Below are 23,365 nucleotides of genomic sequence, written 5' to 3'. Positions count from 1 at the left end.
AGCGGGCGGCGGGGAGAGCGGGCGGCGCCGCCTGGACGGAAGCGGCGGGGAGAACGGGCGGCGGGGAGAGCGGGCGGCGGGGAGGAGCGGGCGGCTGTGGCCAGCCGGCAGCGCTAGTTGCGGTGCCGACGACAAACGCGGTGGCTTTCTGCCGCGCCGCGCAGGCTCAGTCTTTGTCCCTTATGGATAAAGACCCCGGGGCGGCGGCCTAGCGTCCCGCCCCCCGCTGGGCGCGTTCCCGCGCGGCTCAGCCTCCGACGCGCTTTCTCCGCAGACGCCGCCGGGCCTCGCGCTCCGCGGGGCCGTGCAGCCCGTCTGGGAGCGGCCCGACGGCGCTCCCTCCCCGTGGCGCATGCGCAGCACTCAGGATCCGTCCCCCCAGTTTAGTTTTAGCGGTTTACAGGATAGGGTGCGAAGGGCCCTGGAGATTCCTTTGTCCACAGATAACAGGTTAGTTGTCTGAAAAATCATCCATTCGCAGTTTGTCCTGCCCTTTTGTTGTTTATTGGACGAGAGCAACTCTTTTTGTCAGTTCTCTATAGCTAAAAACTTAGAAAATAATTATTATTTTTTCAAAAAATTCTTTTCTATCATACTTTTCTATCAATTTAGAGTTAGGTTAGCGCTGCCCTGCCAATGCTAACTGTGCTTCAGTATTTTCTATATTTGTATGTCTTTAACTCTCTGTTTTAAAACCAGGTTAAATTCATTCTTAAGCTAATCTACTACTTCTTGATTTTCTTCTGATTTATTTACTTATTTCACTGTTACTTTAATTCTCTTCCGATATTTAAAGCATTGGTGTGCGAGTCCAGTGGAGGAGGTCAGATTACACAGTGCGGTCCGTCCTTGATCACTGGGTGTAACACTACAGTCCTGATTACAGTTATACCTGAAGCCAGATCCACTCTTAACTTGTGTTTATTATTTTATTATTCAGTGTATATTCACTGGTAATGGACTGTATGCCCTTATAGTCCTAGGCCTCTTGAGCCTGAATAGACAGTAACATAAATAAGAATCATAGTGCCTTTGTGGAGAAAAATCTAACCCACTGTTCTGCTTCCGTAAATTCCGCTCGCTCAACCCTACTCCCTCCCCTCGCTGGTGCTGCTCGCTCAACCCTACTCCCTCCCCCGCCGGCGCCACTCTGTAACTCCCCAGCCATTAGTCCTTGGAAACTATTGACCAAGATTAGAAGTTCCCGACATGAGCTCATCTGGTACATGTTTGTGCAAGGTCGAAGCCCATGAAACTTTCCCCCCACCCTGTGACCCCTAGCCACCTGCGTGTGGTTTCTGTCTATAAAAATCCTAAGGAAAAAAGGTTGGCGCGGCAGCTTCACTGGCTAGGTGGTGCTGTTCGTCCCCGGGAAAATAAATCACCTCATGCTTTTGCATCAAGTCTCTGGACTCTGAGTCTTTTCGAGCGGCCGTCTCTCCCCCACACGGGCTGTATATTTCTGAAGCCTAACACCTTACCTTAGGGGGGTATAATTCCTTGCTTAATTAAAACATGTTTTGCCTTTCTATGATTTTCAACCTTGAGTGATTGCCTTGAAACAGGGACCAGAGTTGAGGCTAAAGTAGCAGGTGTAGGTCAGATTCTGATGACTGAGAACATAAGGCTCATTTTGTAACTGAAAGAAAAATAACACAGGTCACCAGGTCCCTATGATCACAGTGCATTGGGCATGATCGCCATGGCAACCATATGACTGTTGGATTTTGAGAGAGCGGAACTAGAAATAAAACGACCAACCAGCCTGAGCAAGAGCGAGACCCTGTCTCTATTAAAAGTGGAAAGAAATTAATTGGCCAACTTAAAATATATAGAAAAAATTAGCCGGGCATGGTGGCACATGCCTGTAGTCCCAGCTACTTGGGAGGCTGAGGCAGGAGGATCACCTGAGCCCCCACGGCACTCTAGCCCAGGCAACTGAGTGAGACTCTGTCTAAAATGGATCTTTGTCTTCAACACATACCTGCAACACTCATAAAGGTGGCAAGCAAATGACTTGTCAGCAGTGTTCCTTCTGCTCAGGTTCTTATTTCTTAGGGTTTCATTTCTGCAAACATAGGGTCTTCACACAAACCCCTTCTGTCCCTTTGCACAGTCTGTTCTATATGAAAACATGAATATGAGATAAAGTCATCCCAACACTATCCTGTGCCCAGGTGTGACAGTCCCAGACCCGACCCATGCACTAGTACAGGTGAAAGAGATGATTAATTCTGAGCTGGAGCTGAAGCAGCTGTGAGGAGGCTGTGATGGCCAGAGAACTGAGGATACTGGGAGAGTGAAGACCCCAGTCTGCAGGGAAACCAACCTCAGATTCTGGGTGAAATCCACTGGCAATTCTCCAAATCACATGTGGGAAGTGGTACAAGACTGTAGTTGAGGAAGTGAAATTCTCACTCATTGTTTGACTATCCTGTGTTTTCCATGTCTATAAATCTCAAGGGACTTCTATATAAATTGCTTTGAAAACAATAGATGTTTCAGTGTGAAAAACAAGCAAAAAAACTTATGGTTAAAATTAGTGTACTGTAATATGAAGTGAGTATTAGCATGGGAGATATGAAAACAAAAGTATATTATATTACTTAAAATATAAGAAAAGTTCACTTTAATAACAGCAAATATTACAAAATAATAAAAATGAGAAAAAATGGTATCAGCTGATTTTCCAAAAAGAGATAAATAATCAAGATTTTTAAAGTACCTCTAATGATGTAAATATAAGAAAAGCTTGACAAATATCCAATGTTGATAGACAGATATGGACACATATATTTATGCTACAAAGCTAAAACAAGGAAAATCTAAGCAATAATAAGAAATGAGTAAAAAATATATATCATATTCTTTTTTGTGTGTTATAAACCATATACTTGGCTGGGCACAGTGGCTCACACCTGTAATCCTAGCACTATGGGAGGCTGAGGCGGGCGGATCAATTGAGCAGACCAGCCTGAGCAAGAGCGAGACCCCGTCTCTACCAAAAATAGAAAGAAATTAACTGGACAACTAAAAATATATAGAAAAAATTAGCTGGGCATGGTGGTGCATGCCTGTAGTCCCATCTACTTGGGAGGATGAGGCAGAAGAATTGCTTAAGCCCAGGAGTTTGAGGCTGCTGTAAGCTAGGCTGATGCCACAGCACGCTAGCCCAGGCAACAGAGTGAGACTCTGTCTAAAAAAAAATATATATATATACATATATGTATATATGTATATATATATATAAACTTGTGTTACTGTATACACAATGCAAAAAGATATTATTTGAGACATCAAAACTCAATGAAGTACAGTGGGGATGTAAAGGGGCAGGGATTTTGCATATAATGGTAGTTATCAGCTTAGAATAGATTGTTATAACTTCAAGATGTTTTTTTTTTTTTTTTTTGAGACAGAGTCTCGCTTTGTTGCCCAGGCTAGAGTGAGTGCCGTGGCGTCAGCCTAGCTCACAGCAACCTCAAACTCCTGGGCTTGAGTGATCCTTCTGCCTCAGCCTCCCGGGTAGCTGGGACTACAGGCATGCGCCACCATGCCCGGCTAATTTTTTATATATATATCAGTTGGCCAATTAATTTCTTTCTATTTATAGTAGAGACGGGGTCTCGCTCTTGCTCAGGCTGGTTTTGAACTCCTGACCTTGAGCAATCCGCCCGCCTCGGCCTCCCAAGAGCTAGGATTACAGGCGTGAGCCACAGCGCCCGGCCCTCAAGATGTTTTATATAATATCTTTGTAACCACAATGAATATATTTATGGTAAGTAGATACTCAAAAGAAATGAAAGATTAATTAAAATGTATCGCTACAAAAATCCATACAACACAAAAAACAGTGAGAAAAAAATGGAAATGAAATTGCTACAAGACCTACAAAACAAATGAAATGCAAGACTAAGTAATTCTCTTTCAATAACAACTTTATATATAAAGTAAATCTGTGCAGAAACATAGTTTAGCTGAATAAATTCAAGAAACTAGATCTAATTCTATGCTTTATACAAAAATATGACTTTAATTCTAAAAACACATGAGCTTAAAATGAAAGCATAGAAAAAATGATTGACAGCAATATCAAATACTGTCACAGATAAAATACATCTTGCAGCAAAAACTGTCACAAGGCCATGCACAGTGGCTCATACCTGCAATTCTAGTGCTTTGGGAAGCTGAGGTGGGAGGATCACTTGGGGCCAAAAGTTTGAGATAAGCCTGGACAACATAGTGAGACCACATCTCTACAAAAATTGTAGAAATCCATGTATAGTGGCACATGCCTATAGTCTCAGCTACTCAGGAGACTGAGGTAGGAAGATTGCTAGACCCAGTAATTGGAAATTGTAGTTAGCTGTGATCATACCACTGTACTCTAGCCTATGTGACATTTTGAAACCTCATTATAAAAACATTGTCACAAATTACAAGAAAGAGCATTGTATAATGACAAAGGGGTCCAATGACTAGAAAGCTAACACAAGTATATTAAGATACATACGCCCAACATCAGCAACCCAAATGTATAAAGCAACAATTTACAAAAGTAAAGCTAGAATTAGACAGCATCACAGTAATATTAGCAGACTTTAATATCCCATATTAAATAATGCAAAGAAAAAACAGAAAGAAGATCAGTAAGAAAATAGAGAACTTAAACAGCAATATTACACGATTAGACCTAACAATCACATACAGAACTCTCCACCCAACAAGGGAAGAATACACAATACTCTTAATCATACATGGTACATTACCCCAAATAGACAACTAGTTACGTCATAAAACAAGCTGTAAGAAATGTAAGTGGATGGAAATCACATGAAGTATCATTTATGGCTATCATAGAATAAAACATAAAGTTTAAAACAGAAAAAAACTGCCATGTCCACAAATAGGTGGAAATTAAACAAAAAACTCTTGAACGCACTCTAGTTCAGGAGTTTAAAGATTTAACATTGTTAAGATGTCAATATTACCTATGGTGATCTTCAGAATCAATGTAATCTCTGTATAAATATTAGTGGAAAATTTTCAGAAATATTAAAATACTCTAAGTTCCAATGGACTCTCCAGAGACCATAAGTAGTCAAACAACCTTAAAGGAGAAAGACAAAGTTTAAAGTATCCTACTGTGATTCCAAAACTTATGACAAAGCAACAGCAATCAAAACAGTGTGGTACTTTCAGAAATACTGACAAATTAATGATTAAACAGATTAGACAGAATGAAAATAAACCCTCATGTATATACTCAACTTATCATCAACAAGGATCCCCAGCCCTCACAATGAAGAAAGGCAGTCTCTTCAACAAATAGGGTTAGGAATACTGGAAATCTACATGAAAATATGAAGTTGGACCTTATCTTGCACCATATGTGACCATGAACTCAAAATGGTCTTAGTTTTTTGGGGAGCTATCGTAAATGGAATTTTAAAATTTCAGATAGGCCACTACTATCTTACATAAATGATACTAATTTTTGTATATTGACTTTGAATTCTGTGCCTCTATGGAATTTATTAGTTCTATCATTTTCTTAATATAGTCTTTAAGGTTTTTTTATATAAGATTATTTTGTCTACAAATAGGGACAACTTGACTTCCTACTTTCAAATTTAGATGTCTTTTCATTCTCTCTTTTCCTAATTGCTCTGGCTAGAGTTTTCAGTACTATGTTAAATAGAGGTGATTAAAGTGGTTTTCCTTATCTTGTTCCAGACTGTAAAGGAAAAACTTTCAGCTTTCCCTGTTTAGTATAATGTTAGTATTGATTTGTCATGTATAGCCTTTATTTTGTTAGGGTATATACATTCTGTACCTAATTTTCTGAGAGTGTTTACCATAAAGAAATTTGCATTGTGTCAAATGTCTCTTCTGCCTCTATAGTAGCTAAAAAGAATTAAGATACCTGGGAATAAACTTAACTAAAAAGGTAAAAGATCTCTAAAAACTATAAAACATCAATAAAAATTGAAATAAACATGAATAAATGGGAAAATACCTTGTGTTCATAGACTGGAAAAAATATTTTTGAAATGGCAATACTACTCAAAGCAATCTACAGATTTAATGCAATTCCTATCAAAATACCAACGACAAATTTGTATTTGTATACAACATTTCCAAAAATAAAATATATTAGAGAGAAACATAAGCAAGATGACAGACTAGGAGGTACCCTCTTGTATCTTTCATAGTATAATGTGGCAGTCATGCCCAAACAAAACTGCTTTTATTGGAGGTTTAGGATCTACGTCTGAGCTTGTGATTCCCTGGTGGAGCACAAGACCAAGTAGGACCATTTCAAGACAACAGGACCATGACCATATGACAGGCTTGTTAAACTAAGTTCCATCTACAGAACAAAAAGTGGTGACATCCCGCTGTAGACCTAGCTACAGTCCATGTTGTTTTGGTTTTGTCCTTTGCATCATCTGATAAGAGAGCCAGGAATTTTCATAGCTACCTGTGTCTGCAGTGAGAGGCCTGATGACATTTGTTTTATCTATGGCCCCTAAATCAACCCCATACCCACATTTCTCACCTCTTATCCATGGTATGAAATAAAATCCCACGGGGATATTCAGGGAGAAGCATAAATCTGTGACCCTGGATGCAAAACAACAAACTTTGACCTGAATGTGAATCTTGAAACAACATAGGAACTTGAAGAAATTCATCACCACTAGACCTGTCTTACACAAAAATGCTAAAGGGAATTCTTCAAGTTAAAATGATGGAATAATAACTGACAATATAAAAACATAAAGGTATAAATCTTACTGGAAATACTAAATATATAGTGAAATTGACAATATTCTGATAATATAATGGTGGTACATAAATCACTTTCAACTCATACAAAAGCTACAAAAGTATTAAAATGAGCACTGTTACAATAATTTGTTGGATATACAACATAAAAAGTTGAAAAGTATAAAAGTATAAAATATGTCGACAGCAAGAAAGTTGTTGCTTTTTTTAATACATAGAAGTTAAATTGTTACCTTAAAGTAGATTGTAGAAGTCTCATAATAACCACTAGGAAAAATAAACTGTAGCAGATAATACCAAATAAAAGAAGAAAGTAATCAAAGCACATTATAACAAAAGCAAAAGTCCAGAAAACAGAAGGCAGTGCATAACAAGAAGAAATAAACAATAAATGACATAAAACAACAAAATCACAATACTAAGTCCTTGCCTATCAATAATTACATATAAACAGATTAAATTATCCGACAAAAAGACACTGCCATTGACTATATGTTGCTTCCAAAATTTGTTAGAATTTAATTGCCATTGTTATGGAATAAAGGGGCAGGACCTATAGGAGATATTAGACCGTGAGAGGGCTGTGCCCTCAAAAATGGAACAATGTCCTTATCATGGAAGTGGATTCATTATCACGATAGTGGGTTTATTATAAAAGGGAGGTCTCACTGGCATAACCCTCTCTCATATGTCTTCATCCATGTTATGTCACAACAAACAGACATTCACCAGATGCTAATGCCATGGTCTTGGCCTTCCCAGCCTCCAGAATCATAAGCCAAATAAATTTCTATTTTTTTATAATTTACTCAGTCTTTTTTATTCTGTCATAGCAGCAGAAAATTGAATAAAATAAACACAGAATGAATGTACAAAAAATCCAACTATTGTTGCTGCTTACAAGAGTCTCACTTTTGTTTTAAGGACAAACACAGGGTAAAAGGATAGAAAAGAATATTCTATGAAAATCATAAACAAAAGAGTGCAGGAGTGATTATACGTATATTAGACAAAATAGACTTCCAAGCAAAATCTGTAACAAGAGTCAAAAGTACTTACTATATAATAATAAAGAGGTTAATTTTTCAGAAGGATATTAACAATGAAAAATATATATGCACCCAACACTGTTGTGGCCCAATTGCAGGATGGGGGATGACACATAAAAACATAGACATAAGACACAGACAGACAGAGTTGGCTGCAGTCTCAGAAAATAAAGTATGCAGACACAGAGACAGTTGAAGACTGCAGCACCTTAAAGCGCCAGTAGTTTTATTTTTATATTGTTTAATTGGGCAAGCGTCCCAGAGCTATTTTCTCATGCCAGCTATTTTCCCAGCTACTTTTTGGCATGTGACTTCCCACAGACAACAACACCTGTTTTTCTAGTCAAAGCACAAGACAGACATGGCCTTTGATGCCTGATACCATTTGTGGATAACAGACAACCCTGGCTCGCATGCGAGACCGCAGGTCCTCAGCCGTCAGCAACGTCTGGCACCGCGTGCAGGACAACAGACAACCCTGGCTCGCCTGCCGGACAACAGACAACCCTGGCTCCCATGCGAGACTGCAGGTCCTCGGCTGTCTGCAACGTCTGGCACCACGTGCAGGACAACAGACAACCCTGGCTCACGTGCAAGACCGCAGGTCCTCGGCCATCTGCAATGTCTGGCACCGCGTGCAGGACAACAGACAACCCTGGCTTGCATGTGAGACTGCAGGTCCTTGGCTGTCTGCAACGTCTGGCACTGCGTGCAGGACAACAGACAACCCTGGCTCATGTGCAAGACCGCAGGTCCTTGGCCACTTGCCAGGAGGAACAGTTCTCTCGACTGGTCAACAAGTCATGTCCTGCTAATTGTGGGAACAAGCAATGGGCTCCCGTTTGGGTATTGGCCAATCCGACCCAGGGACGGCTTGCTTCATCTCTCCCTTTTTAATTTTGAAAAACCATCATGATATCATGAGACGGTTGTTTTCTTTTTACTCAGTGGTAGCACCAGCATCTGTAGACTAAGAAAATGCAAAGGGTTAAGAGACCTAAAAATCCTATATTAACTCCTATTCCACTAAATAATGTCTTTAACTGTGTAATCGGGCTGGCTTGTGCCAGCCTATTGGCTAGGCCTTGGAAAAACTCATTTTCATTAAACTCTGGAAGATTCTCTTGGAAGGTGCTTGTAATCTCTTGCTCGAGACTTTGGAGATCAGCAGTCAAATTGTGACTTCCAGTCAGTATATGCCCTAAGGCCTGCCAATGTTTACTGCTATTAAAAGGGATAGGGGTGACACAGAATTTAGAAGAGTTCCAATCACATCGAAGGAATGATTGAGTAGTCAAAATGTGAATTTCATCGCCAAACCACCGAACAGTGCTTTGTAGGTGGAGGATCTCTCCTTCCAACCGACTATCAATCTCCTACTGATGTTGCCATAATTGATGAGAGTCCTCATGCCACTTGCGAATAAAATCAGCAGTCTGCTCTGAGTGCTGCAGTGCCATCCCTGAAGTAGCAGCAGTGGCAGCAAAGGCAACTAAACCTGCAACAGCAGTAACTATAAGACCTATGGCTCTCTTGGCTCTGTGGGTCAAAGTTACTTTATTAAGAAAGGCAGTGATCATGGCCGACTCACTTCAAGGTCTGGACAAGTTAACAGGAAGCCACAGCTCTGTTCTAGCTTTTAGAATATATAAACTCTAGGCACTGGGATTAAATCCTGCCCAAGAGGTGTGATTAAGGCAAGTAAATAAAGAACAATTATTAAGGCAGGAGACTTGTCCTGTGGACTCATTCCACTGGATTGAGCCCATTAGCAATAAGTAGGGATAGAATACACAGGCTAGAAGAGACTGTGAAAGATTACAGTGGAGATGAACTTGAAAACCTACAGAATTATTAAAAGACATGTTACAAAGCCAAATATTGATGTGCTGACCGGATGCCAACAATCTCCATATCTGTCCTTGCATGTATAGAGTTCCCAACAGGTGGGGCTGAGGAGGAGAAAGGCCTTTATCATGCCACATGATGGTCTCGTTGGCGGTGGTGCTTAAATGGTTTCCCTTCCGATGCCATCACACGGAATGACCAGAGAACTTTTCATGAAAGTCACTATGAGGACTCCAATCTACAATTTTGGGATGATCATGTAACAATTTTAAAGTCTTCCCTCTACATCGACTCCTCTCTATATGAGACAACGGAGGTTCGATGTGAGGCATGGAGCAAAGAGGCAATAGTGACTGCCCTTCAGATATATATAAGGCACACCCCTAAGTCCTCTGACTGACAAGAGCACGGTAAGGGCTGCAAAAGATGAAGTATCATACTGCGGGCCCCATGCTTCATGAGAAATATTCAATGAGCACTAGCCCCAAAACAAATGGGATATCCTTCTGCACTAAGTGAATAATTAGAGACCAGCTGACCTCCCTCACTAGGGTGTAATGAATATGACTGATAAGGGGCCGGCATCCAGTCAGAGTCGTTGGTATAAACCAGAACTTCAGGCACTCCCCAGGAAATGGCTTAAACAAAGGAGGGTAAGGCACATATGCCCAGTAGACATGTGAGGAATTCGTAAGCCCCACCTGGCAAGTGACTATGGCCAGCATAGCCAAAAACACGGTGCTCGGATTACATGGCTGCTGGACTTGGAATACAATCTTTTCTGCTTCCTGAGTCAACGTCTTGAGCTGACCCCAAGTTGGGGGGACCGCACACATTGTCCTGGGTGTTGGACTCCGCGCCTTCACGGAGAGGTTCCTGAATTCCCTGAGGATCTCCTCGGTCCGGATTCTCTTCGCCATATCTTCTCTTAAGGCGTCGCGTGGGAACCCACTCAGAGCCTCGCTCTGTGGAGACATAAGCATAGCCCGACCCCACTGTAGAACTTCACCCCCCACCAACTCCCCTGTGGGTGTAGAAACATACACGGGGTCACAGACTCTTTCTGTTGGCGAAGATGAAGAGGCAAAATGACGGTCCGCTGTGGAGGAATTTAATGTCTGCCAATGATTTAAAAAATTGGGAGTAAAGAGGGCTCAGAGTAGGTGACGACGAGGGGAATCTGGGACTCCCCCTTTTTGTTTTTGTGACTGAAGTTTAAGAGTGCGATTGGCACGTTCAATGATTGCTTGACCTTGGCTACTGAAGGGAATGCCTGTAATGTGATGGATAGAATACAAAGCAAGGAAATCAGCAAGTTTACGGGAGGTATACACAGGAGCATTGTCAGTTTTAAGAATTTCTGGAAGCCCCATGACTGCAAAACGAGAATAAAGGTGAATAATGACAGCCTTTGTAGAGCTTTGGGCCATGGCCCACTGAAAATGAGAATGGGTACCAATAGTGTACTGAACATAACGGAGTCGCCCAAAGGAAGCAACATAAGTAACATCCATTTGCCAAATATGGTTCCCTTGTAATCCACGCAGGTTGCACCCAGGTGGGAAGGAAGGGAGGGTGAGAGCAGCACAGGTAGCACAAAAACGAACCATTGCACGGGCTTGCTTACGGGAGAGAAAGAAATGACATTACAGGCCTTTAGCATTGGTATGGTGAAGAGCATGTTCAGTAAGGGCTTCTTGAACGGGGGTGACGAGAAGAGAATCAACACTTTTATTGCCTTTAGACAAAGGACCTGGTAATCCAGAATGGGATCGAATATGCACAATAAAGATAGGAAGGTGGTGAGCATGGAGGAGAGTCTGCAAGTGGGAGAACAAATATTGTAAAGTTGTTTGGGGGTTAAGTGGTAAAGAGACAGTGGGAAGTTGAGAAGTAACATAAACAGCATATTGAGAGTCAGTGACAATGTTTAAGGCTCAGAAGGGAAATCTTGTAACACCAAACATTGCATATAGTTCACTCTGTTGTACAGATGTGAACGGAGAAGTAACAACTCTCTACACTGTTGAACTCCAATAACTTACTTTTTTTTTTTTGTTTTTTTTTTGTTGTTTTTTTTTTTGAGACAGAGTCTCGCTTTGTTGTCCAGGCTAGAGTGAGTGCCGTGGCGTCAGCCTGGCTCACAGCAACCTCAAACTCCTGGGCTCCAGCGATCCTTCTGCCTCAGCCTCCCAAGTAGCTGGGACTACAGGCATGCGCCACCATGCCCGGCTAATTTTTTATATACATATCAGTTGGCCAATTAATTTCTTTCTATTTATAGTAGAGACGGGGTCTCGCTCTTGCTCAGGCTGGTTTTGAACTCCTGACCTTGAGCAATCTGCCCGCCTCGGCCTCCCAGAGAGCTAGGATTACAGGCGTGAGCCACCGCGCCCGGCCAATAACTTACTTTTTGAGAGCTAGAAGCATTTGTAAAAAAAAAAGTAGACCCTCAGAGAGGACTGGAAGAGATGGGAGACAGTGGGAGGACTGTGTGTACCTGCAAAAAAGAATACAGCTTATGTGGGGAATAATGGTTATCAAAGCTGCCAATGTAATCTGCACAGGCCACCTGCCAAGCAGTAGAAAATTCAAAGTTAGTTTGAATATATTTAGAGCTTAAACTGGTAACAATTTTACAGGGATCTTGTCCAGAGAGTTGACGACATTGCCGGCAACCTCTAAGGATTAGCTGGGCAAGTTTATCCACGTTAGGAGTTTTTTATCCTGTTGATTTGGTAAGAGTATCCATTCAAGAATTCCATGGGTCTGTCCTAGACATCCAGAAGGGGAATGAAAGGTATGAAAAAGAAACAACATAACAGGGAATGAGGGTTCAAAAAAGGGGGGGCAACCAGAACTGAGACGCTGCTCCACAAACTGTAATTCTTGTTCTGCTTGTGGAGTGAGAGATTGGGGGCTGTCAAGGGCAGAATCACCCTCAAGGGTAGCAAACAGATGTTGCAATGCATAAGTAGGTATACCAAGCAATGGCTGAAGCCAATTAATATCTCCAAGTAATTTCTGAAAATCATTAAGAGTCCTTAAGATTATTTCTCTGAATTTGTAATTTTTGGGGTCGAATCTGTGTTTCTGAAAGACAATACCCCAAGTAATCTAAGGGTGGGGTAGTTTGAACATTTCAGGGGCAATAACCAATTTAAAAAGCTTAAGGTGCTCCTGAAGATGAACAAAGGCAGCATCACGCAAAGCTTGTGATGGAGCAGCAGGGAGAATGTCATCCATGTAATGGTATAACACAACGGCAGGGTGCCGAACACGAACAGGATTTATGGCACGATCAACAAACTCTTGGCACAAAGTAAGGCTATTTAGCATGCCTTGAGGAAGCACCCGCCACTGATGTCTTTCAGTGGGGCGGCCATTATTATATCCAAGGTATAGTAAAGGCAAAACGTTCACAATCTGAAGGCTGTAGGAGGATACCCTATAATCCTAGCACTTCTGAAGCCTGAGAGGAGTTTGCAACAAGCCAGATCAAGAGCAAGATCCTGTTTCTACAAAGTATAGAAAACTGAAGCAAGCATGGTGGCACATGCCTGTAGTCCCAGCTACTTGGAAGGCTGAGGCAGGAAGACTGCATTCACCCAGGAGTTTGAGTTTTCAGTAAGTTCTGATGACACCACTAAACTCCAGCATGGGTGAGAAAGTGAGGTGCTCTCTCAAAAAAAAAATGTGTGAATATTCACACTGCAAAAATGTTACAAGCACACCTATGAGGGAGACTGATAAGAAAATGACAAAATAAAAAGTGATTATTAAAGTTAAAAAAAAACAAAATTCCTGGAGTGGGACTCAGACATTAGTACTGTTTAAACTTCTCCAGGTGATAACAATGTATAGCCAAGCCCCCAAACCACTGCTTTAAACTAACATCTTTTTTTTTTTTTTTTTTTGAGACAGAGTCTCGCTTTGTTGCCCAGGCTAGAGTGAGTGCCGTGGCGTCAGCCTAGCTCACAGCAACCTCAAACTCCTGGGCTCAAGCAATCCTCCTGTCTCAGCCTCCCAAGTAGCTGGGACTACAGGCATTCGCCACCATGCCCGGCTAATTTTTTGTACATATATTAGTTGGCCAATTAATTTCTTTCTATTTATAGTAGAGACGGGGTCTTGCTCTTGCTCAGGCTGGTTTCGAACTCCTGACCTCGAGCAATCCGCCCGCCTCGGCCTCCCAGAGAGCTAGGATTACAGGCGTGAGCCACCGCGCCCTGCCTTAAACTAACATCTTTTGATGAACCAGTTGGAAAATGTTTCTCAAATGAATTATATAATGTTTGCTATTGAGTTGTGGCCTTTTATTATTACCTGTATTAATACCCACGTTTAATCACTTGCCAAATTGACATCTACTTTTCATTTTGTTCCAATTTGACCCAGTGTGACATGTACTGAATGTATACTATGCCCAGCTATCTGTGCTAGATGCTCTGACCTTGGAAAGCACTATTGTGAGAAAAAAAAATTAGCTGGGGAAAAATTAAAGCACACACACACAATTAAAACCACATGATTTATCAAATTAAGGCAAAAATAGAAAGGCCTAAGAGGTCACCCAAAGGTTAGGGCATTAATACATAGAATTTTCTAATAATACCATGAGTGATCATGTTTCACTTCTGAAAAAACAATAAAACACTGCTATTATCTGGAGATACTGAGTAACAGTTTTTGTACAAATATGTAATATTTCAATTTTTATTGATATATAACACAAATAGAAAAAGGCACACACAAATATTCAATTCATGTAAGGCTTGATGGGTTACAATAAAGGGAATACAACTGTGTAAATTATAAACTTATATTCCCACCCATAAAAACATACATATACATATCTCAATACATATAAATTCAAAGATCCTACTTTACTATAAAGATACCTCAGTATTTTAACTAACTGGCTAGTTTTTTCTACTTAAGGGGATAATTTATATCCATCTAATATAGAATAGTTTCTAATAATTCTGATGCTGAAACAACATACCACATATTTTCATATAAACACTAGACATTAAGGCACAGCATCAACTGATTTGAGAGTTCAATTACATCAATAAAACATCCCTTTCAAACACCTCAAATACTGTCAATACAATAAAATGTCAACTGTAATTACACGTCTTCAAATGATAATGTGCTTACTCTTTTGAAACACATGGATCAATTTTGTAATTGCTCTGACTTAGGATTATTCTCTATAAGTACTCTGGTTTGGTGTAAACTTTTGCTTCACTTCTTCTGTTAGTCTCTGATAGAATTGGATGAGTTTTAAATAGTTCCCTCATTTATTGCATATGTAAAGTTTCCTTCTCTATGATCTTCCTTGTAACCTGTATATTGTATATTTCAAATAAAATGCTTTCCTTACTCATTACATGTGTAGAGTGTATCCACTATAAATGCTCTGATGTCAAGTAAGATTTAAATTATGATAAAAAAGCTTTGGCACATTCTTTACATTTGTAGATTTTACTCTCCAGAATGAATTCCTTCACATTGTCTAAGGTTTGAAGACTGGTTAAAGGACAGGCCACATTCTTTACATATATAGGTACTTACTCTAGTATGAATTCTCTAGTCCACAATAAGACCATAAGAATGAGCAAAAGCTTTGCCACATTCATTACGTTTTTATGGTTTTCCTCCAGTGTGAATTCTTTGATGCTGAGTAAGAGTTGAAGGAAGAATAAAACATTTACTGCAAGATTTTACATTTCTGAAATTTGTCTCCAGTATGAATTCTCTGTTGCTTAGTGAGATGTGAACTTCACTGAACACCTTTGCCACATTCTTTGTAACTATAGGGTTTCTTTCCAATATGGATATTCTGATGTTGAGTAAGATATGAACTACGGTTAAAGTCTTTGCCACATTCTTTACATTTGTAGGGTTTCCCTGATATGAATTCTTTGATGCCTACTAAAACTTGAAGAATAAGTAAAAGATTTACTGCACGTATTACATTTGTGAAATTTTTCTCCAATATGACCTCCCTGATGTTCAGTTAGATATGAGTGACGATTAAAGGCTTTGTCGCATTCTTTACATTTGTAGGTTTTCCCTCTGATATGAATTCTTTGATGCCTACTAAAACTTGAAGAATAAGTAAAAGATTTACTGCACACGTTACATTTGTGAAAATTTTTTCCAGTATGACCTCTCTCAAGTTCAGTTGGATGTGAGCAACACTTAATGGCTTTGCAACATTCTTTACATTTGTAGAGTTTTTCTCCAGTGTGGATTCTCTGATGTTCAGTAAGATTTGAAATATAATTAAAGGCTTTGCCACATTCCTTACATTTATAGGACTTCCCTCTAGAATGAATTCTTTGATGCCTAATAAGACTTGAAGAATAAGTAAAAGATTTACTGCATACATTACATTTGTGAAATTTTTCTCCACTGTGGCTTTTCTGATGTTCAGTTAGATGTGAGCTACGTTTAAAGGCTTTTCCACATTCTTTGCATTTGTAGGGTTTCTCTCCAGTGTGGATTCTCTGATGTTCAGTAAGACTTGATCTATAATTAAAGGCTTTGCCACATTCTTTACAATTGTAGGATTTGCTTCCAGTATGAATTCTCCAATGTTGAGTTAGGTGTGAGCTACGTTTAAAGGCTTTGCCACATTCATTACATTTGTAGGGTTTCTCTCCAGTGTGGATTCTCTGATGTTCAGTAAGACTTGATCTATAACTAAAGGCTTTGCCACATTCTTTACAATTGTAGGGTTTGCTTCCAGTATGAATTCTCTCATGTTGAGTAAGGTGTGAACTACACTTAAAGGCTTTGCCACATTCATTACATTTGTAGAGTTTTTGTCCAGTGTGAATTCTTTGACACTTAATAAGACTTGAATATGTAAAAGATTGACTGCATGATTTACATTTGTGAAATTTTTCTCCAGTATGAATTCTCTGGCGCTCAGCAAGGTGTGAGCTATTATTAAAGGCTTTGTCACATTCATAATATTTGTACAGTTTCTCTTCATTATGAATACTCTGATGTTGAATAAGGTGTAAAATATGGCTGCACACTTTGCTGTATTCATTAAATTTGTAGAGTTTCTTTTCAGTATGAATTATCTTGTATTGTTTTACATTTGATGACTGACTATAGACTTTCTCACATTTATTATATTTGTATGAATTTATTCCAGAATAGATTCCTTGCTGGTGAATATGATTTGATAACTGAGTAAAAGTCTCTAGACATTTATTAGATTTGGAAGACCTCTTTTGAGTACAGATACTACAATGGAATAAAAGATTTGAGTGTTGATGAAAGACTTTCTTACATTTTTTACATTTGTAATGGTCCCCTGAAAAATGAGTATTCTGATGTTTTCTAGGGCTAAAACCTTGGTTAAAGGGTTTTTCAGATTTCTGGCACTGATAATTTCTGTCTCCAATATAAATATCCTGGCAATCCTTTAGGATAGAGCTGTGGCTAAATGACATCAAAGTTTTATTATAGGTGTGATGTCTTCTCCAAAGATCTATACCCTGATATTGATTAAGCAATAATAAATGGGTAAAGACTTTCTTGTATTGAATGAAATTGTAGATTTTGGCACAGGAAGGTATTATTCTTTGGTGGAAGAATAATAAACTTTTAACAAAGTACTCATAAATTTGATATTTACAAATCTTCCCTTCATTTTCAAATCTCTGATTTTCAGAGATATTTGACCGTACATTAAATCCAAATTGATATTTTAATTGGTACAAATCATTATTTCGAACATGGACTAGGTCAGTATTTAGATTTTCCAAATTTCTTTTCAGAAAAAAGATATGTTCCAAAAATTGATATTTACTTATGACAATATTTGGTTTAGCAAAAGTAACTGGCATGAAGGAAGATTTTTTCCAAAATGTTTTAAGATTTTGACCTCTTGTATCAGTAGTGTTTTTACTATCAGTAGTTGTCTTATATTTGTTATGTCCATAATAACAACTGTTTTGGTCTTCACACTCACCCTCACTTTCCCATTTTTCCTTCAAGGGTAAATTTTCAAGGCCACAATTTCCACATACCCCCAATATCACTTTTTGGATTGGAGTTTCTATGCACTGTTTTGTCCACAAGCCTTGCATGTAATAAGAAAATAAATCTGAAAGATATAAAAAAATTTTAATTACTATATTTGGGTTAACATACTTTACAAGTAAAATATGTATAATTACACAAAGCTGTGAACATCACTATGATAGTTGAATTAAAAACCTGAGACCCTTGTTTATCCATGGGTATATTGTATTAACAAAAATATGCTAACAAAATACCAACTGAATATTCAACAACCCCAGTGAATACAAAGCCAAGAATACTCAAATTCAGTAGGAGAAAATTCATTACATTTGTGTACCACAGCAGAGAGGAATGAGAGAGAATAACTTTCCACTCTTTGTTTCTCCCTCAGGAACAGAGAAAAGAGTAGAACTTGTGTCCATAGGCTACAGTTTTTCTGGGACTACCTAAAGACTTGTTATTGCTTGCTTTAATATGCAGTGCTGAAGGGAATGGAAATATAGTTTAAATGACAGGTTGGGTCCACTGAAAACAAAGATGAATGTTTGTTACAGTAACAGAGAAACTGCACTACTAATGACATTTGCCAAGGGAAGCAAGAGATTAAATGAGTTCAAGAAGAAACATAAGGAACATTTTTAACAGAAAAACAAACAGTAGCATTTTAACAGAAAAACAAACAGTAGAAACACATATTTCTAACAGGTTGAAGAAACCCCTGGAGTGCCTAGTATGGTTAAATAGTGTCAGTTACTCCTTGTTCAAAGACATCACATGAAGGATGGGATAGGCAGCTGTTATTTAGATGACAGAAATCTTAACAAAAATTACAAGACATCAAAAAAACATGGCCCAATCGAAAGTTAAAAATGAATTTTCAAGAGACTCCATGAAGTGAAGATCTATACATTAGTTTTAAAAGAATTTAATAAATCTATTTTAAAGATGGTCAACCAGCTAAATGAGAACTCAGAAAACAACAACAACAACAACAACAACAACAAAAAAAGGAAGGAAACAGTGTATAACAAATATTCTGGCCAGGAATGGTGGCTCATACCTGTACTCCTCACACTTCGGGAGGCTGAGGTGAGAGGACTGCTTGAGGTCAGGAGTTCCAGACCAGACTGAGCAAGAGTGAGACCCTGTCTCTATCAAAACCAGAAAAATAAGCCAGGAGTGGTGGCACTTGCCTGTAATCCCAACTATTTGGGAGGCTAAAGCAAGAGAATAGCTTGATTCCGGGAGTTTGAGGTTGCTGTGAGCTATACTAATGCCTCGGCATTCTAGCCTGGGCAACAGAGTGAGACTTGAAGGGAAGTGGAAGGGAGGGGAGAAGAGAAGGAAAAATTCCATTACTAAAGTGAAGTAAAAATGATGAAAACACAAACATCAAGTATGGTGCTGAAAAGTAAGATAACTGAATGAAGATTCACTAGAGGAAGTCAATAGCAGACGTGATCTAGCAGAAAAAAAGGGCAGAAAGTGTGAAAATGAGTCATTTAAAATTATAGAGTAAGGATAGCAAAAAGAACAATAAAATGAGGAAAGGTAAAACAGCCTAAAGGACTTATGGGATAACATCAAGTAGGCCATTATACTGATAATGGGAGCTCTAGACTGAGAGGGGTAAAAAAAAGGAAAATTACTTGAAAAATAGGGGCTGAAAGATCCAATGACACTCTACAAAAAAGACACCTGCACTGGAATGTTTATAGCAGCACAATTCATAATTGCAAGGCTGTGGAAACAGCCCAAGTACCCATCAATCCAAGAATGGATTAATAAAATGTGGTATATGTATACCATGGAGTACTATTCAGCTCTAAGAAACAATGGTAATATAGCACATCTTATATTTTCCTGGTTAGAGCTGGAACCCATACTACTAAGTGAAGTATCCCAAGAATGGAAAAACAAGCACCACATATACTCACCAGCAAATTGATATTAACTGAGCAGCACCTAAGTGGACACATAGGTACTACAGTAATAGGGTATTGGGCACGTGGGAGGGTGTGGGTATATACATACATAATGAGTGAGATGTGCACTATCTGAGGGAATGGTCATGCTGGAGACTCAGACTTGTCGGGGGATGGGGGGAATGGGCATTTATTGAAACTTGAAAATCTGTACCCCCATAATATGCCAAAATAAAAAAAAAGGGGGGCTGAGAAATTTATAAATTTGAGGGAAATTTAAAATTTAAAGAAGCTCAGCCAACTGTAATTAGGTTTAAAACAAAGGGAACCATAGAAAAACATGTTATACTCAGAAATTTCAAAGTCATAAAGAAAATATTGAAATCCACAAGAAATGACTTGCCTATGAAATGATCAAGAAATGTTGCAGTCAAAAATCTTACAGACTACGTACGTGTAGAATGATATATTCAAAGTGCTGAAAAATGACATCTCACAACCAAGAACACTATTTCTGGCAAAAATGATCTTTAAAATGAATTAGAAATAAAGAATTTATAAGATTAACAAAAGCTGAATAAATTGATATCCAATAGACGTGTCCTATAAGGAATGTTAAAGAGCATTAGTTCTTCATGTTGAAAAATAAAATGACGGTAAATAGCAATAAAAATCATGTGAAAATGTAATGTTCTCTGGTAAAGGTAGTTACACAAATATAGTATTTTTCATTATCATAATAAGGGTGCATATAATGCTTTTAATTCTAACACAGATTCTAAAATACAAACATGTGAGAATAACTATAAATTTGCATTACTGGATACACAAGGCAAAAAGATATTTGAGACATCAATAAAGTATAATGAGGGATGTAAATCAGCAGGGCTTTTGAATACAATGGAAGGTATCATCTTAGAATAGATTGTTATAACTTCAAGATGTTGTATGTAATATCTATGATAACCACAATCAATATACGTATGGTACGTACTCAAGAGAAATGAGAAATAAATTAAATCATATCACTATAAAAATCAATAAAACACAAAGGAAAACAGTAACAGAGAAAAACAGAAATAAAATTGCTATAAGACCTACAAAAACAAATAAACATGCAATAGTAAGTCATTCCCTTTCAGCAACTACTTTATATGTAAAAAGAATCTATCAAAAGACAACTTAGCTAAATAAATTCAAGAAACCATACTAATTCTATGCTTTATACAAAAATATAACTTTACTTCTACAAACACATGGGCTGAAAATGAAAGCATAGAAAAAAAATTATTGACTAAAATGTCAAACACTGTCACAAACAAAATATGTTACATTGAAAATTTTCAGAAGACCAGGCACAGTGGCTCACACCTGTAATCCTAATTCTTTAGGAGACTGAGGTGGGAGGATTACTTGACACCTAAAGTTTGAGACAAGCCCAAACAACATAGTGAGATCACATCTGTACAAAACTAAAAAATCAGCCATTTACGGTGGCGCATGCCTATAGTCCCAGCTACTCAGGAAACTGAGGTAGCAGGATTGTTAGATCCCAGCAATTGGAGATTGCAGTGAGCTGTAATCATACCACTTCACTCTAGCCTGAGTAATATTTTGAGACCTTTTTATAAAAAACATTGTCACAAATTTCAAGAAAATCATTGTATAATGACAAAAGCGTTCATCATAACCCAACATCAGCAACCCAAATGTATAAAGCAACTATTTACACAATTGAAGCTAGAATCAGACAGTAACACAATAATAGGAGACTTCAATATCAGACATTAAATAATGCAAAGAAAAAACAGATAGAAGATCAGTAAGAAAAAAGAGAACATAAACAATAATAGGGAACAATTAGCCCTAATAGTCATATACAGAAGTCTCTACCTAACAACAGAATACATAGTACTCTTTTTGTTTGTTTGTTTGAGATGGAGTCTCACTCTGTTGCCTGGGCTAGAGTGCTGTAGCGTCAGCCTAGCTCACAGCAACCTCAAACTCCAGGGCTCAAGCAATCCTTCTGCTTCAGCCTCCCGAGTAGCTGGGACTACAGGCGTGCACCACCATGCCCGGCTAATTTTTTCTATGTCTTTTTAGTTGGCCAATTAATTTCTTTCTATTTTTAGTAGAGACTGGGTTTCGCTCTTGCTCAGGCTGGTTTCGAACTCTTGACCTTGAGGATGCCTAGGCCTCCAAGAGTGCTAGGATTACAGGCATGAGCCACCGTGCCTGGCCAGAATACATAGTACTCTTAATCACATATGACACATTAACCCAAATAGACAACTTATTATGCCATAAAACAAGCCACAAGAAATTTAAGTGGATGGAAATATACAAAGTATCATTTATGACTATAATTGAATAAAACATAAAGTTTAAACCTGAAAAAAAATACCCTGCCATGTCCATGAATAGGTGGAAATTAAACAAAAATCTCTTGAACACACTCTGGTTCAGGAGTTAATAAAGGACTTAATATTGTTAAGATGTCAATACTACCTATAGTGATCTTCAGAATCAATGTAATCTCTGTATAAATATTAGTGGAAACATTTTCAGAAATATTAAAATATTCTAAAATTCTGATGGATTCTCAAGGGACCACAAATAGTCAAACAACCTTCTAAGAGAAAGACAAAGTTTGAAGTACCATACTGTGATTCCAAAACTTACGACAAAGCAACAGCAATCAAAATAGTGTGATACTTTCACTGAAACACAAATATGATTAAACAGATTAGACAGAATAGAAATAAACCCTCATGCACATAGCCAACAAGGATTCCTAGCCCTCAAAATGAAGAAAGGAGGTCTCTTCAACAAATTGAGTTAGGAATACTGGAAATCTTCATGGAAATATGAAGTTGGACCTTATCGTGTACCACATGCAAACATGATCTCAAAATGGACTGTTTTCTTATAGCTACTGTAAATGGAATTTCAAAATTTCAGATAGGTCTATTAGCTTACATAAATGATAATGATTTTTGTATGTTGATTTTGAATTCTGCACCTCTTCTGAATTTATTAGTTCTATCAATTTCTTGATATGATCTTTAAGGTTTTTTTTAGATAAAATTATTTTTGTCTAAAAATAGGAACAATTTGACTTCCTACTTTCAAACTGAGATGCCTTTTCATTCTTTCTCTTCCTATGGCTCTGGCTAGAGTTTTCAGTACAATGTTAAAGAGAAGTGATTACAGTGGTTATCCTTACCTTGCTCCAGAGTTTGGAGAAAAAATCTCCCTGTTTAGTATAATGTTAGCATTGATTTGTCATATATCGCCTTTATTTTGTTAAGGTATATACATTCTGTACCTAATTTCTTGAGAGTGTTTATCAGAAAGAAATTTTACGTTGTGTCAAATGCCTCTTCTGCCTCTGTAATAGCTAAAAAACTTAAGACACCTAGCAATAAACTTCAGTAAAAAGGTAAAAGATCTCTAAACTAAAAACCATAAAACATTAATAAAAAGCAAAATAAACACAAATAAATGTAAAAATAGCTTGTGTACATAGACTGGAAAAATATTATTAAAATGGCAATACTACTCAAAGCAATATACAGATTTAATGTAATCCCTATCAAAATACCAATGACGAATTTGACATACAACATTTAAAAAACTGAACTAGACTGGAAAGGAACATAAGCAAGATGGTAGACTAGAAGGTCTCTATGTTGTATC

At 38.3% G+C, this 23,365-nt stretch overlaps 1 protein-coding gene across 1 annotated transcript in view; it reads right to left on the bottom strand.

Annotated features, from left to right (window-relative positions):
* Positions 1 to 762: 762 nt before the first annotated feature.
* The window catches only part of LOC105864257 (zinc finger protein 679-like), a 37,437-nt gene continuing 14,834 nt past the window's right edge, over positions 763 to 23,365 (bottom strand). Inside the window, exons 4-6 of the mRNA XM_076009636.1 lie at positions 1,985 to 2,122; positions 1,477 to 1,639; positions 763 to 1,030 (exon numbers count right to left, since the gene is read on the bottom strand). Of these exons, the coding sequence (XP_075865751.1) occupies positions 2,055 to 2,122 (68 nt within the window). The 3' untranslated portion in view covers positions 763 to 1,030; positions 1,477 to 1,639; positions 1,985 to 2,054. The remainder of the gene's footprint in view (positions 1,031 to 1,476; positions 1,640 to 1,984; positions 2,123 to 23,365) is intronic.

Source organism: Microcebus murinus, chromosome 13 (genome assembly GCF_040939455.1).
Source record: "Microcebus murinus isolate Inina chromosome 13, M.murinus_Inina_mat1.0, whole genome shotgun sequence".
Lineage (NCBI taxonomy): Eukaryota > Metazoa > Chordata > Mammalia > Primates > Cheirogaleidae > Microcebus > Microcebus murinus.
The sequence above is the reverse complement of the archived record's forward strand: the minus strand, read 5'-3'. Positions and strand labels throughout refer to the sequence as shown.